At 26.9% G+C, this 17,458-nt stretch overlaps 1 protein-coding gene across 1 annotated transcript; it reads right to left on the reverse strand.

The window, feature by feature from the left end:
• Positions 1-1,077: 1,077 nt before the first annotated feature.
• Positions 1,078-9,872, reverse strand: LOC111030354 (pickpocket protein 28-like). Its single transcript, XM_022309833.1, has 10 exons — positions 9,745-9,872; positions 8,779-8,997; positions 8,083-8,197; positions 7,574-7,743; positions 5,281-5,509; positions 4,886-5,153; positions 4,743-4,808; positions 2,390-2,525; positions 2,160-2,251; positions 1,078-1,334 (listed from the first exon to the last, which is right to left on the reverse strand). The coding sequence occupies exons 1-10, from the start codon at positions 9,837-9,839 to the stop codon at positions 1,225-1,227; spliced, it is 1,500 nt and encodes a 499-aa protein (XP_022165525.1). The 5' UTR covers positions 9,840-9,872; the 3' UTR covers positions 1,078-1,224.
• Positions 9,873-17,458: the final 7,586 nt, after the last annotated feature.

Raw genomic sequence — 17,458 nt, forward strand, 5'->3', positions numbered from 1 at the left:
ATTTGCATTCTGAATTAAGTCCTAGTTTATGCATTGTAATAGTTATCCCAAAGGTAGTGTATGGCAAATTACGCTTGTGACTATAGTAGATGGTCAAATATACAATTACTAATTTATTGTCTGGTAAAATTTTGCATAATTGTAAGTCCTTTGACAAAGTTTCAATAATATCCTTGACTAAAGTGCAAATTATAATTATTGGTTTAACTAGGCCGATATCCGTGACATGATGGATCGATAGTCCTTTGAGATTTTTCGAGAAGTATGAAGTATTTATATCAGTGTGCATTACGTAATACGTACCTACATCAATGATTAAAATACAACGAAACTACGATATCCCGTTTTAAAATTGTCGGAAAATTTTGTAGCTGCGATATAATAATATTTTATTTATAAATAATGGCTCAAATATATATACGGCTTTTGATTAGGTCTTAAAAACTTGTAAAATAAAATAAAAGACATTAACTAACATGAAAAGAGATGGAATAAACATAATTGTTATAAATGTTTTTAATATACAAAACTACATAAATTATTGAACCATTGAAGTTTTGAAAAAAATTCTACATTCATATTTTAGTAATACAATACTTATAAAATATATGGATTCATTAAACATAAATATTCGTATTTACGCATTTTCATGGACATTTTTTTTCATTTGTTGATTTTTGTGAATATTCGCTTATAGATCGATTATCAACGATAAGTTTGAGAATCAGACACGAGCCATATTTTGTACTATAATGTTTAGGAATGTTGGATAATATTATACCATTTACATATTTTATGAGCAACGTATAGTATACTATTCTTTTTAGTCATAATTTTTCGTATATACGGAACTATATGGCCATATAACCGAGTATTAACCTTAATTTTATCAATAATATTATGAATTTGAAATGTGAGTATCCTCTGTACACCTCCTTTTGCCCTCCATTACTACACCATAGTATGGTTGTTAATAAGCAATACAAAATATATTATAATTAATAATACATATTATATTCAATGACAAGTTTCATAATAATTGTCTAATAGTCTATATTAAAAGATGACTGACTTTTTTTTACTACTATAATGCATCGCGTAATATATTTTTGTTGGTTTCAGAAAGTTCACACCATATATAAATGCTTTAATTTTAAAATAATTGATAGCAATTTGTACATCCTTCATCACTTCTGTCAGTGCGCTGATTACTTACTCAACATATTATTTACAATATAAGTAACTAATAACAATTTTAATTAATACATACAATATTTCCAAAATATTAATTAAATTTATTCCCAAAAATAAGCCTAATATTCCTCCAGTGTTACCTGAAACAATAAAACGTAATCCACGTTTTTATAAAAATATTTACAATTCGTAACAAACAAAAAAAAGAGTATTATGTATCTTTTTACAACTCTACTCACACTAACGCACTAGTATTATTACGGTAAAATGTAAAATGTAAATAGCAATATTTAATTTATAATTCTCAACTAAGATACTTAAATAATACAATACAATTATGTAATTATAAACAATATATAGTGTTATAAAAAAAACTTTGAAGTATTGATTACAGCTTTCACAAGGGTATAAAATACAGATACCGAAACTATATAGGAAGTATCATCGTTTTCATTACACTTGGCTGCATAAAAAGTTTACTTTATTTTAATTTTATTTTCTTAGTTAATTTGTTGCAAACCGTTTTACAACTAACAAAATAAAATAAATCTTTAGAACAACAAACCGTAAAGAAAGTTTACACAATATGCTTAACTGCTAATTGTATAGGTACCATCAGTATAATTAATATTCAAAAAAATATTAATGTAGATACAATTTTAAAATGTAATAGTTATTAATTTGACATCATTTAAAGGTTTTCTTTGTATTCGAAAAAAAAAAATACGTAATTGTGTTTCGAAAAAGGTAAACCGAACGAGATCTGGCCCACTTTGACTAGAAATGAATATGTTGAAGTTACCTTTTCTACAGCATTCGTAATATTCGATTTATCAAGTCGTTACACAGTATACCAAATTACATTATTTTAAATTATAGAGTTTAAAAATATTTCGATGTATGTAATAGATCTGAACATTTCCGACTGAAATATTGAATATTAAATATTACACAAAATAACTTACTAATTAATGAATCTATGTCTACAACTGATGCCGATTCATATGCAGTGAAATAAGGATGTCTAAAAACCAATTCGATCGTAGCTCCTTTAGAACTAAAACAAACGTAGGTTAGATATCGTTAAGCGTAAAAATATTTTATATAATAATATCAATTTATTATAAACTATAACGATATTATTCATAAAATATCAAAATTATTTGTCAACAAATAATAACAGTAACATACTTACTTATTTTTTACTAAATTTGTAGCTTTCATATAATCCCAACTGTCATAATGCGATGAATCTGTTATATCGTATTCAACTACAGAACATGTTGGTAAACAATTACACTTTGTTTGTACCTTCGAGAGATACACAGCTACTGTTCAAAGAAATAAGCACTTCAGTTTTTAATTGAAACAATTTATTAAAGTAAATATTTTGTAGAGGCAATTTACCATATATTTTGATCCAATTACAAAATACGATATTTAAAACTTTGAAAGTATTTTAATTTTCACGGAATTAAAAAATAATTTATTATAAATTATTGTAATATAATGCAAGTTATGTAAATAGAGCACAGATCGGGTATTATGATTTATGACGTTCGAAGAACCAGGAAAATTCAGATCACAATAACCAATGTCCGATAGTCATAACCATAAGCATAACAAGCAACGTTAAAAAAAGCGAGTTAGTGGATGTCGCTCAGCTGTACATTAGGTGTCTAGAAAGTCGTAATGGACGGTATTCAATTCGAATTCAATGATATAATATCATTGAATACGAAAAACGATTCTGAGTGGAGACGGTATGGCAGTGTATAGGATATTTTATATATTTTGTATTACTTATTGTTAATAAGGTAGCCGGGAAACGAAACCGAATTACAACTAAAATCGTTATTTTTTGTGTAATTTCGTCTAAATTTTAACTTACAATAACTATAATAAAACCTGTATTGATTTTAATTTTTAGATTTTTCGGTTACACAATTGGCTACTTACGTAGAACCTTGTTTTACATTTTAATGATTAGCTGTAAAAGTTGAATGTTTATTTTAATACATTTTTAACTACAAAATAATTTTTCTATTTTCAATTTGATTAAAGTTGTCAAAATTCAAACTTTAAATGCTTATACAAAAAAATCCTGCCTATGTATTTTTGATATTTTCCATCTGCTATTGTAACAATATATCAAGAGTTTTGTGTTAAATTTTAATGTTTTTGTCCCGACCAATAAAATTAACATTCATAGAAAAAATAACTAAAAAAAATGAAAATTTTAAATGTCCTTAAACAGCTCAAAACAAGTCAAAATATTTTGGAAATTTTATCAAGTATATGAATTGATAAAATAAATATATGGTGTCTATTTCAAGTATCTGTAGCTATTTATTTTTGAATTAAAACAAAATAAGAAAATCTCTACATGAGAAATTTAGTGAATATTCAATGTTGTGAAAATTTCAATTTTAAACGCTCATAAAAATTTAATTTGACTTTCAAGCTAGAATTTAGTTTTTTGATAAAGGTGTGGAATGAAATAATTAAATACACATTTATTTTATCACTGAATAAATTGCTGTTGGAGAAAATCGAAGCAAACCGTGATAGATTTAAAAATAAAAAACACACATCATTGTAAAATCAGTACATTCATCGCCTCATTCAGAATTTAAAATTTATAAGAAAACTGTATACATAGGTATTATATTATTTTTAATCACAAAATGTTTATTGTAATTATGCATATTATGAAAAAGTAATATATATTTTTATGACATATTATTAATATTTTTTAGTAGGCACATATTAACAAAAAAAAATTTTATTTTAGTTTGAAACACGTTTTTTTAAATAAAAATTATTCATTTTTGTGTCTACTTTTCAAAGTTTGTTTATATTGAAAATTAGCATCGTCATAAACCGTCAATAATATGAACTGAGCTCGTTATAAATAAAATATTTTTCTAAATTAATCATGAATAAACGTTATTACCTACATCTGTATGGTCATTATAAGAACGTCAGAACAACCGGTAAACATTTAACACATAAAACACAAAGAGGAGATTGGCTGAGACCTATGATTTTACCTCATTTAACCTAGTAGGTAAGAAAAAAAAATCTTTTAATACATTTACTTACGTTAGTATACACGGTATATGACATAAACATTGTTGTATATTGTAATTTATTATCGAATTAAATTATATGAAAATAATTAAATTGGGCAGTAAAGAAACTAAAATAAGACTTGATATATGACCAAATATGCCTAGTAACCTAACCTAACCGTATGTTTAACTATGCGTTTTTATCAAATGTATACAAAAAAAAAAATTGTATGTATAATGTTCTTTTTCGAAATCAGTACACGGCTATACATTTTTATTTTTAAACGGACAACACATATATGGGCCAATTAAATATTGCTTAAAAATATTATTTAAATATTTGTAAGAATAAAATTATAGGTAATTTTTAAGTGTAATTTAAATAATAATTGTGTCATATCATCCTGGGTTTATTTTCAAAATAGGTATACATACGATACTATGATAGTTAATATTTCAAATATTTTTTATTACGTGTAGCTTTTTGCGCACAAATTTTTTTCGCCGGACCACATATTTTTACGCTGGAATTCACTGCAACTGGTGTAATACAAAATCAATTTCAACTTAAATCCGTTAGCCTACTTGAACATTTTAAGCTACATAAAAATACTCACAGGCTGAGTTGTAAGCAACACAGCCACACATTGAAATAGTTATGTTTATTTTACATTCTTCATTACAATTGAACTCCGTGTAGAGTTGAAATCTGGATAGTTTTCTCTCGTTGTGTAAATAACATTTTCTAATTTTCAGAGAACGCCACATCAAGCCCGAATTCATTTTTTTTACGAACGGTGTGATTTGTATTTTTTTGTATGTGTCTGATGCTACAAATGTTCTAGTTTTGTACGTGTATAATTCGCCAGGACTAGATATTAAAACCTAAGAAAAACAATAATGCGTTTTAACTTATTTCCTCACAGGTATTTTTATATGCAATAACTAATATGTAAGTAATTAAATTGATAACAGTAACAGAGTATACTTGGACATGAAATACAGAACATACCAGAAAAAAATCTTCGTTGTAATGATTATTGGGACAGGTCGAAAATGCATTCTCTGTCGTGTGTAATTTCAATCTTAGGCGATGATAGTAACTAACGCCACTTGATCGAGCTGGAATTACATCGAAAAGAACATTTTGGTCTGAAAATAATGAGTAACCGTCGTCGGAAGTCCATTTTGACCTTTTAGTATTAGAGTACGTGTTATTTGTTGAAAAAAATTTTAAGTATCTGAAATAATGTACCTAGTTTTATAATAATTGATTTTGTATCGTTAAAAAATGTATTGTAAAAAGACCGTAGTATTACTATTTCATAATATAAACTTGTACTCAGTAGTCAATTAAATTAAAATTAATTTCTAAATAAATAGCTCCTTATAAAGGATATATCTTAATAACTAGCCAAATATAGTGTCTCTTTTGTTAACTGGTATAAAAATAAGAAAGAATCGACTTCTTACAATGGTTGGGTACCTACCTAAACTATCTCATTAAATTGATCATACCGAGGTCAAATAATTTTGCCACGATAAAGGTTATAGAAAAAATATATTATTTCGTTGGTAATAAACTATCAATGAGATATCCAAACTTGTTCAGTATAATATTACAAAATATTCATAAGGAATAAACACAATTATATAATATTTCAAAAATGTGAAACTAGCACAATAATTACGACACACCAACGAAATAAAAATAAGTTTCAAGTTGACCGATCAAATCCTATTTTATTATTGATCAATATGTGCAAACTACTCTAAAAAATAGTCAATACGGCTATAATATAATGGCGCATTGAATAATTACTTTCAAAAAAGTGTTAAAAACAACGAATCTGTTATACAAACAGTTTTGTTTACCTACAAATTGATATTAACACGGCATTCTCTGAAAACCAATCAACGGACACAATATTTAATACCTATCTAAGCATCGGTACAGAAAAAGTATACAACTGATGAACTGCACTTGAATTCAATATTTATTTATAATATAAGCATTTTATACAACTCCCAGAATTCGTTTATAACTTATTCCGTGAAACGAAAATTGGCGTTCTTGGAAGAGACTGTTCACAGATTCTCAAAATGTGTATGGCATTGGCAATGCAATTATAATATTAATAACGTTAATACCTATTTTACGAGAGTTATCAATTTGAAATTCGATCAAATGGATTAAGTCGTGATACAACGTTGGAGCCATAACCATCATATGAAAAATTGCTCGGTCGAAAAATACTCTTAATTGGATTAAAGATAATTTTCATCTCATAAAAACCTCTAAATAGAGTAAAAAAACTATAGTATTTAAACGAAAATGTTTATTTTGCTTACATAGTGAGACTCTGTAATAAACATTGAAATGAAGAAGCCGAATAGTTTACAAAAAATGCAGCGATATCATCAGACGAATTTCAAATATTAATCAAACAACATTTTTACTAAATACATTAAAAAAAACTATGTTGATTCTATACTTGGTAAAACCTCTGGTCAGAAAATGATAACTAACAGATCAAGAATTAGCCATATTCGTCAAACCCACACCATTTAATGAGAAATACAGACCCGAATTATTTATTGTATTTCATGCAGAGTAAATTAGTATTAACTGTCACATCTTCACATACGTCAAACTACCTTCAGCCATAACAAGTATTTTTGACGTTATTAAATAATAAATTGATCTATTAAAATTTCAAGAAGGGGCTAACATTTTTAATATCAATGTGAGCGGGGGGAGGGCTCTGATCTTACACAACTACAAAGCTGTCTGTTTTTGGGAGATAACCTTTCCCCCCTAGTTTACACCTATAGACGCAATGATGTAATGCAACATAATATCTGCAGTCTGTACTCACAAAGTATAAACCTATAATATGAACTATAAAGACATTAAATCTGATGCAACAACTAGACGACCTCATCATATACTTCAAGGCAAAAAAGATGGACAGGATAAACTAATTTAATAAAAAACTAAATGTTAGGTTTATAATTTATAACCTATCAATATTATGTACCTGCTGCAAATTGTAACCTGATCAGCATGACGTAAAAAGAATTATAATCACACATTACAGTTTAGACTTAAGAATAGTCCTTTAAATCTTAAAATCAGTGGAATCCATCTGGTAATTAGCATTGCAAGTGTTTATGGTGGAAAAAATAATTTTAATTTCTTAATGCAAATTATTAAATACATTTAAAATTTAATCGTACTAATTTTAAAAAAAAATGAAATACCAATACCTAGGTGAAATAATACATCATTTTAGTATATTTACCTCTGATAATTTTCATCGTTTAATATTTGATGCATAGGCATCATGTTAATTGCATAACATAATCCAAATACTCCTAAAATTGGCTGGACAAATTGACAAAAATTGCTTAACGTTGTATTTTGCCATTTAAACTCCGATTGAAACAATTCTGAACAGCTAATCGCGCAATCCTATTATTGAAATTAAAAAAAAATCTTGGAGCTAATTTATACACTGAAACTTAATGTTGAGATTGCACATTAATTTAATTTTGATCGAACGTGTACACAGTGATCCATTTGAGTGCCTATATCTACTCATTATTTCAAAAAGTTCCAATTTATTTAAAAATATTTTCATTGCCTAATTTGATGTCATTTTAAAACATGATTTCTGAAAATAATATATTTCTCAAAAGTCGAAACTTTTTAAAGTAATGATTGCAGACACTTAAATGGATCAACTAGTATATAAGAGTATAAGATGCATTTTAATTAGTTCTATGCGAAACAATTTGAAACTAAACTCACATTCATAATTTGTATAAACCAATCGTTGTCCAAATAATCCTCGGCACGGCCTTTCAATCCAGGAGCATAAACATACGAAGAACATGTTAAAGACCGATATTGTTGAAGGTTTTCCCTAAATAAAATATGCATTTGTATTAGATACCTAAAATAGCATATTATAGTCTGTATTATGTTTTATATATATTTACACAATCTAAAATCGAATGGATCCTACTAATTATTGAATAATACATAAATATTTAACTTGTTTTATTGAATTATTCTTGTCTTATGTAATTTGGTAACAATTAATAAAAACAAATATTGCTTATAACTTGTTTATGATTTAATTGCTTGATGCTATACAGTACATATTTTATGGTGATTTATATAAATGAAAATGATATTTATTTATAAAATATTTATAAAGATATAAGATCTACATTGAATTAAAATGTTAATGCTCAAGCGTATAAGATATATTACAAAATAGCTACTTTTTGCCAGCAGCTTTTTTGGTTTGTATATTTATGACAAAACTAAAAAGTCAATACAATAATAATGTTATAACAATATAATGTTGATGTCGGACAACACAATGTATCTAGTGTTGAATGTATATCAGTCATTTGTGTGACTATTGTTTATTTTTCCTCTGTATTCATTAAACTTTGCAGGGAGAATAAGAATTTAATTAATTCAGATCAAACTTACCAATAGGAAGTGTTCGTGTCCAAGTATTTTTCCCAAACCCATTTCCGCATTTGGCTCGATGGACAAATTGTGATCGTTGGAAAAGGTATTTCTTGAATTGCAGATTTCGTGTTTTCGATGAACATTATTGTTGGATAATTTATCCAAACGTCTATCAAAGCACTTAACCCAGAAATTGTTGCCAGTATCATACAAACAAAAATCAGCACCCAAAAGATTCTGCAAAATATAATTCATTTTGAACTGTCTAGGCATTCGAATAGTAGTAAATGAAATGTTCTATTAACAAAATATAAAAGTAAATCAAATGATATCTTATTATGGTTATTGCAACATAATGCACTACGAGCAGAACATTTATGAACAAACAGTGGTTTAATGTACCAAACTTGAGGATGTGGTGATTATCTGTCTCTGTCTATATCACACGTAAATAATATCAGAATTCAGTATTATCCTATTGGCTATTCTCAATATACCGATTTATTCTAATTGGTAGAATCCATCAAGTGAAAACAGATGACCATAATTTATTGAATCATATAGTCTACTAGAATATTCCATGTTTTGTTTAATGATTTCTCTGACTGTCTGTTTGTACATTTCGAAAACATCTATTAATTGTTGTGGAAATATAATTAGTAGTGCGAGAAAAACGTTTTTTAATAGACTCGACTGCTAACTATAACCAAGTATATAAAAAAAATTTGATACAAATTTACATTTCGGGTCAAAGAAAATTTAAAAAAAATATGTTGAATACGGATAAGTATAAGACATGAACTCAAAAGTTTACATTTTGAAACGAAAGAAACTAATTGTGATTGTTCATATTTCGATTTCCATTAATTTAACTCTCCCGCTAGCCTTTTAAAATTGTTTACGCTCAAATAAGTAGTTGTAGATTCACTATTAACTATAAAATCAAAAATGTATTTAATAAAAAATTAAATTAACTCAATTAACCTTTCCATTGGTGATCTATGATTCATCACAAAATATTTCATACCCGGTAAAGTGGTTTTTTCACAATACTCACGAAACGAGACATGTTCAGTCATTTTAAGATTTCTAAATTATTAGGTCACATTTGATATAACAGGTGTTAAACAATATGTATGTGAAATATATGTAAAACTGTAGGAGGACCTTATAGGACACTATATTATATTCACTCCACTGCCTATCGATTACCTGATTCTGTTATTTCCCCGGAGTGTCAATTATTGTTGTACATATTTGATATTTTAAAATGATCATTACATTTTTTAGATTATCGTGGTAATTGCGGTGCGCCACTGTATGATTATAAATAATTTAAATAAAAAACAATGTGTTCCCATGATCTCTCTAGAGAATTAATATGCTCTAATAGATAATAGTTGTACAATGTTAGCTACAAATGTAGATTGTGAATCAAATTGAAAAATGTAGAATTGTTGAACATCGATGACATTATTGCATTGCGATAAAATATGTTTGTTTAATCGTAATCTAATTTTCTAAATATTTTATCTTTTTTAAGCTATTTAATAGGCTTTAAAAAATATTTTTTTATTGATATATATATATTATGTTAATATAATAAAATTTACGTTCAGCAGAACCATTCCTGTGTTATTAAGTTTTAATATCATAGTGAATTGTCAGACTTAAATGTAATAATATTATCAAAGGCACCTCATACAGAATTGTATCAATATTTAAAAGCCAATTATGAGAATTTTTAATTGTAGCACCGTTGGTGAAGTATAGGAATTATGACAGGGGGAGGGGCTAAGATAAAAGTAAGTGGGAATTAGCCCTCCAACCTAGTTATGCCTATGATACAAACGGTGTAATCTTACCACAAAATTATAATGCCCATAGTTACCAAGGCTTAAAATCAGTTTAAAAGAAAAAGAAAGAAAACAATCATTGCACTGACATCTGCTTATAATAACTTAATACTTTTTTATTATTACTTTTTTTATTATATTATTATAGTATTTAGTTACCATTAATTGTAAGATAAAAATCAATTTATTATTTAAATGAAAATATTAAGCTACTTTATTTTTGTTTAATTTAGATTATATTTAATATATTAAAACAATTCATGTTGATAAAATTAAGTCGTTATGACTAATGGCATTAAATATAAACTTATGGCGGAAGTAATTTAAGAAATATTCCAAAAATAATATTCAATTTTCGCTTATATATAGATACCTGGTATCGATAACCAATAAACGTACCGTTACCATGCTGTTGCTTGAATTATAATTTATGAACTAAACTTTTTTCTTTTTTGAGTCCAATAAACATTGCTTAAGGTATTAAAATATTTTATAAAAAGTTTATATTTCTGTAAAATACTTACTTGTTCAACCTTCATATTATAAAATATTCACTAAACTTTTATTTTTATTTTTACCTTTGTTTCTAGATAATATTTTTTGATTCAAATGTACCTACCTATACTTGTTATTTTTACTCGTTAATTGTACTCAAATGGCGTGTACTCATAATACAATGAAATTAAATTAAAATAATAAATGCATTAGTAGAATGAATATTTGCTATTACAAATATTGTGGACATAATAATATATTGATTATAAATTATAACCAAGTATATTAACGGTTTACAGATTACCAACTCCTTGCTTTTCTTAGGTTAATAGAACACTATAACATTGACAATAGATACAAACGTATTGAGATTATTTACATAGACCATAGGAGGGTATGTATTGAGAATTATACATAATACCTACCTCATAGACAATGCATAATACAATTCTCGGCACTATATTAATAAATTGAATTGTTCGACCCTGCTACTCCAGTGATCTTCAGACTTCAATACCACTGGCAACCCTCAAGAAGTGGGATACTCAGTTTAGTTGCGAAGCCAAGGTGGTACTTTGGGTGTTGAAACACTTGAAACACCCCCATTGGCCACGCATATTTATGCAAAAACTAAAAAGTATACTTACTACTACCTATATATACTTGAGATTTCTACAAAATATGACAATATATTCTGTATGGTTCTTTAAGTTTTATTTCATATTTAATATTATTAATAATATGAAGATTGATGACTACAGTGGAAAGTATATTGTAAGACCACAAGATATATTTGAATAACAATTTAAAACAGCCCACTTAAAAAAATTTTTGGCCTCGCGCCTAGTTGATAATGTATAACGTACTATTTTAATGAAATTTCAGATAGATCTAATAAATCTGGGCATAGTTGCATTGCTATATAGTAGTAGATTGTGTTAGTTTGAACATTGTGTTAGTCATAATAAGTTTATAGGATATGCAATTATTATAGTATGGACAATTTTAATTATATAAGCCAACAACTCGGACCAATCGAAAATAATGAGGGAGGCGTGTTGCAGTAAATACAAATTTTTAGGTACATTTAATATCGAAAAAAACATAATAACAAACACAATATATTTATGTTTTAATAGTATATTATATTAAGTACAACGATAATATTTTATAGTTACATGATAACTTTCAATTTAATTACAGATCAAAGACAAAAAAATAATAATTTCATTAAATGCCAATTACGCAAACATAATATCATATTATTATTATTATTATTACAATAATTTTACTTTAGGTAGGTAGGAAAACATTTTAATCAAATCATTGGTTAGATATAGGATTGAGTGAATATTCGACGCTTACAAATTCTCAAGTACGGTAAACTCATTTCACACTGCACATTAAAACATTTATTAATAATTATACTTATTAATTAACTATCTTACGCCGGTAGCTTAAAAAACATGTTCTACTTGTAGTTATAATCGTGCCTACAATATGTAGGTCTTGTACATACAAAAATATTTATGCATTTATATAAATAGGTCAGATATTTCATAATATATAAAAATAGATGAGTAAATTATTGATGTAGCACAGGCCAGTGAAGCGATTGTGCTGAAACCACAATAACACCATTGTATTACACCATAATAAAACGCGGCCGTAATGGTGAACACGTGACTGTTCTGCCGTGTTTTAGTGTTGCAGGTATGTGTGTTTGATTAAATAAAGGTTTTTATGTACATTTATTGTTTACATTTGTTTCAGAGCAGAAGTATACCAATGGAAAATAATGTACAGAATAGTATATTGTACAAAATAAAACTATTTATGAATAAAAACGTACTTATTGTGTACCAAATTTTTTGTTTTCATTTAATTCAAACTCTCAAAATGTGCTGTACCTACCTATTATTTCATATTTGATCACGGAAAACGTTGGCAAACAAACAATTGCTTCACTTTAGATTTTTCGCGATCTTTATTAAATTTATAATATATTAATATCATATTTATGAGCATAATTTTTTTCTTCAAATAAATATCATTACAAAATTTATTTAAAAAAATTATAAAACCCATAATGACTGAATGCATTAAAACTCATTGCATTGAAGTTAACAGGAGCTAGAAACCATTGTAAACCGTGATTGCGTTACCTCATAGTAATTTAATTAAGTTATTTCGCGTTCATCATTCCAAACAACTGAAAAGGAAATATTGGAGCAGCCTGATATTGTCCCTCTAAACTAAGCATAATATAACTAAGCACCACCAGGATGGTCGTCAGTGTGTAACTTTTCTCTTGAAGCTACTCTAGTGGATCAAATATTATGTGCGACACCGGTACATACTAAAAAGTTTCCTAACTGAAGTTAATACCTGATGACGTAATAATATAAATGTTGAAATATTAAATTATAATTTAGTTATCATCCTGTAGATTAGCTATATAGTTATATATTTAGTAGGAAAGCGAAAATGCAGAGGTGACATATATATTATTGTGTGCATGTGGCAGTTACAAATGTTAGTTATCGTATTATTATAATATAGTTTCCTATGCGAGTCGAGATATGCGAACCGTTGCCGATACACGTGTTTGAGTGCATTTTATATTATTATTATAGGGTATATTATTTAATGTATTAAAAATCTTTTTATTAATTTAACTTAACATTGTTTGGATTACTTTATTAATCTCTTCCTCTCAACAATAAGACTATAGGACAAGGTAGCCATCAAAGTTTGATAATTGACTGAATCGACTCTGGTCATGAAGAGCTGAACAACTTAAAACATTGGTAGTTGTGATACCAGAAAATAAGAAAAGTCTACTAATATTATATAAATTTATTTATAAATTACTTTTGCATTCAATATGATCTCAATTGTGTATGATCTTTTTTAATTCATCATTTTTTAAATTGAATTAATACTTGGAAGTAAGTACTACGTAAAGCACCAAAAAACTAATATCGCCAATTCCAAAGTTCAGCACAACTCAAAAAATCGTTTTCCAAAAAATTTTAACATTAATTTTATCCAATAGTCATAACTGTAATACCACTTGTTAGAGCGGGTACCACATCTATGAGATGTGGTCGGTTCGGATAAAATTGTAAATGAGTATCCATCTTATAAATAACAATACAACTTTCAGTAGGCATAAACATAGGTAATTTTTTGTCGATAAAAAATAGAAACATCTGAAATGACAAATTGTTCAGATATTAAATTATGTTATTGTGCCTTTGTAAGGATACGTTTTAAACAATAATAATATGTGGGTATAACATGATAATATATTACAGAAAAACTTATCATTCAGTGGCTGTTGGTAGGTAAATTTGTATGCATAATTTACGAAGTTATGTTACATTGAAAACTATATAAGTTATATCTATATGTACATACTAATTTTGTTAACTTTACCTTTGAAAATGTTCATCGTTAAACATTAGATTTAATGGCATCATGTTAATTGTAACACATAAACCAAGTGTGTTAGGTACTGCTGGTTGAATATATTGCCTATCATTCTTCAACGTTGTATTCTGCCACTTAACTAACCTAACCTAACACTTAATTAAACAATCTTTAACTCAAAATTGAAAATGAATATAACTAAGTGTTAGTGTTGCTTGTTAAATTTTAGAATTCAAGGTAAATCTATGCTGGGTAAAAAATACCACATCAAATCATAAACAAAATATATCAGCCAACGATAATCTGGTCATCATGACCATATTTGAATATTAATATTTTGATAGTATATACCTAAAAATATATGTATGTAAATAATATGGTTTTAGATTCTGAGCTGAGCGATGAATGTATTTCAGTATTAAGTTTTGATTTTTTGTTAAGTTGGGACGATTTCTCAATCACTGGTTTTGTATTGGTGAAGTCAGACGAAACAAGGTCGACATGGGTTTGAAAAAGTTTAGTGGTTGTGTAATGGTTTGCGAGGAAGAATAATTTGACATTTATAAAATAAATAAAAACTTAACTTACATACAAAAGATTTTTTTATCAGATCTTAGTCAATAAATTCTTTTAAACTTTGTTCGAAACTATGAAAATACGTATTTGTAGAGTAAGTCATTGCATCTCTACATAATATTCTAAGATTATCCCTGAAACACAAAATGGGTTATTACCTATTATTTATTAATGCATTTTTATATTTTATTTTTTGTTGTAATTTATTTAATATCTATAGTATTTTGCCAGTCCACGGTAGAGAATAAAGACAAAATAATGGTGAAATAATTTTTGCACGAAGTAGTCTTTTAATAGTAGCGCAGTATGTACCTACCATAAATCGCAGTTTTCTTCAATATTATTTTGTGTATTACGAATTACACACGTAATAAGCCTGTCAGACCACTTGTGTTTATGGTTCGTATATTTTTTCTTTATCGGTGAATTTAAGCGATACTACAGTAGACAAAGAAAATATGTAAAACGTGTTGAAGTTTATAAAAAATTCAATTTAAATTACTATTATCATTTTAATTTCTATTGTGACGTTGAGCCATGACAAAAAATTGAATACAAATTAAATCTGACACATAAATTATAGTGATGACTGGATAGGGAATGGAATAATCTATTCTTGAACAAAGCACTGGGCTTTAATAAAATAATTAATGAATCTCATGAATCCACGAGACTGTGTAAAATATTTCTTAATGCCTAAATAAATAATAATACAAAATACTTATAAATATAATTGGATTAATATGTACAATTTCAAGTGTATTAAGAAATACGAAAGTAAAAATATTATTTTAAATTTCAGTTTAAATAAGCAAACAAGAATAAAATATATTAATTATAATTATCATTCTTTTATTATACGGAAATAGTTTAAATAATGATAGGAAAATATTATGTTATTTAAAAAAACTTAAAATATATCTAATATTACATTATAAAATTTTTATTGAATAGTTGTATAGTGTTTAAAGCATAAAAGTCAATGTCCTTCAAATAATTTGCAATTTTCTATGAAATGTGCAGAGTTTTATTAAAGTTTAGTTAGTGTTTATAAGTAAATATTTATTTAAATAGAACTTATTAATGTGAGCTGTTTATGTCAATATATTTCTTACAAATAGAATTTCGAATTAAACTCGGTGGAAAATTTATTTTTCGAATTGGTGATTTTGTATTTTCAATGAACATTACAGTTGGCTTGTTGATCCAAATATTTAACATAACTCTTAGGCCTCCAAATGTTATTGAAATCATAACAAGAAATATAAGAATTCAAAACGATCTAGAAAATATCTAGGTTTAATAAGATTTGTATAAATAAACTATAGTTAATTGTTGTATACTTACCTAATATTATACAAAATAATTATTAATTGACTACAGTATACTATACTGTAAATATTTTAAATGTACGTATAAACGCTTGTCAGTTGCTGTTGTGTGGCAATGTGATAATTTAAGCGTATGGATGCTGTCATACCATTAAAATAATATGTTATAAAATGTAAAACGGCGTATTATATAGGCAAAACAGGTACACAGGTACCATACTAGCCACTAGCCAGTAGGTAATATTATGTACCAATGCTCATGTTATAATTATATTATTATAACGAATAATGATAGGTTTTTATGTTATGGTAACATAGTTATCTAATAAACAATTTTTAGTTTTAATGTGTGCATATTGGCACTCAATTTTTTTTAAAATTGTCTAACCTGAATCAATACAGTTATATATTTTAAAAATATGTCCTCTGACTTTCTAAAATCGTTTATACATCAAAAATATTCGAGCAAAGTTTTGTGAACGACAATAGTTGAATTATGAGTTTGCATCCTTGTAAAACATTTATACAATCTTATGGTAATTTATTTTTGATTGGTATTTATAACATTTATGAATTATTTTGGTTTTACAAACGAATTTATTGTGATGTTGATACAATCATGTATCTATACTGCCTTGATATTTATTTACTATATATATGCTGCATTGTTACCTTATGTATATTGTATATGTTGCACCCATTTAGTGACAATATATTATAATACTAACAATAAAATAATTTAATTTTTCTCCGGACAAGTCGCGGTGACCGGAGAACAAGTGCTGCCATCCCCCACCCCCGGGGCATGGCAGAAACCTACGGGTGCCCCATTCGAAATTCTGCCAAAAACAAACACACACGTGTTCCCCCCTACCGTCCCAAAATATACAATATACAAACCTACAATACAAATCCTACTACAGCTAATGGCCTCAGTTGCCGAAGCTTAAGATCAATAAAAAAAAAATAATAATAATAATTTAAAGAAAAACATTTTTCAGCAAT

Source organism: Myzus persicae, unplaced genomic scaffold (genome assembly GCF_001856785.1).
Source record: "Myzus persicae strain clone G006 unplaced genomic scaffold, MPER_G0061.0, whole genome shotgun sequence".
Classification (NCBI taxonomy): Eukaryota; Metazoa; Arthropoda; class Insecta; order Hemiptera; family Aphididae; genus Myzus; species Myzus persicae.

Coding starts and splice junctions, on each gene's coding strand:
- LOC111030354 (XM_022309833.1), bottom strand. CDS start 9,839: ATGACTGAACATGTCTCGTTTCGTGAGTATTGTGAAAAAACCACTTTA. Junction 8,198..8,778: donor GACACGAACACTTCCTATTG/GTAAGTTTGATC, acceptor TATTTTATTTAG/GGAAAACCTTCAACAATATC. Junction 5,510..7,573: donor AACGATGAAAATTATCAGAG/GTAAATATACTA, acceptor ACATTATTTCAG/ATACTTAAAATTTTTTTCAA.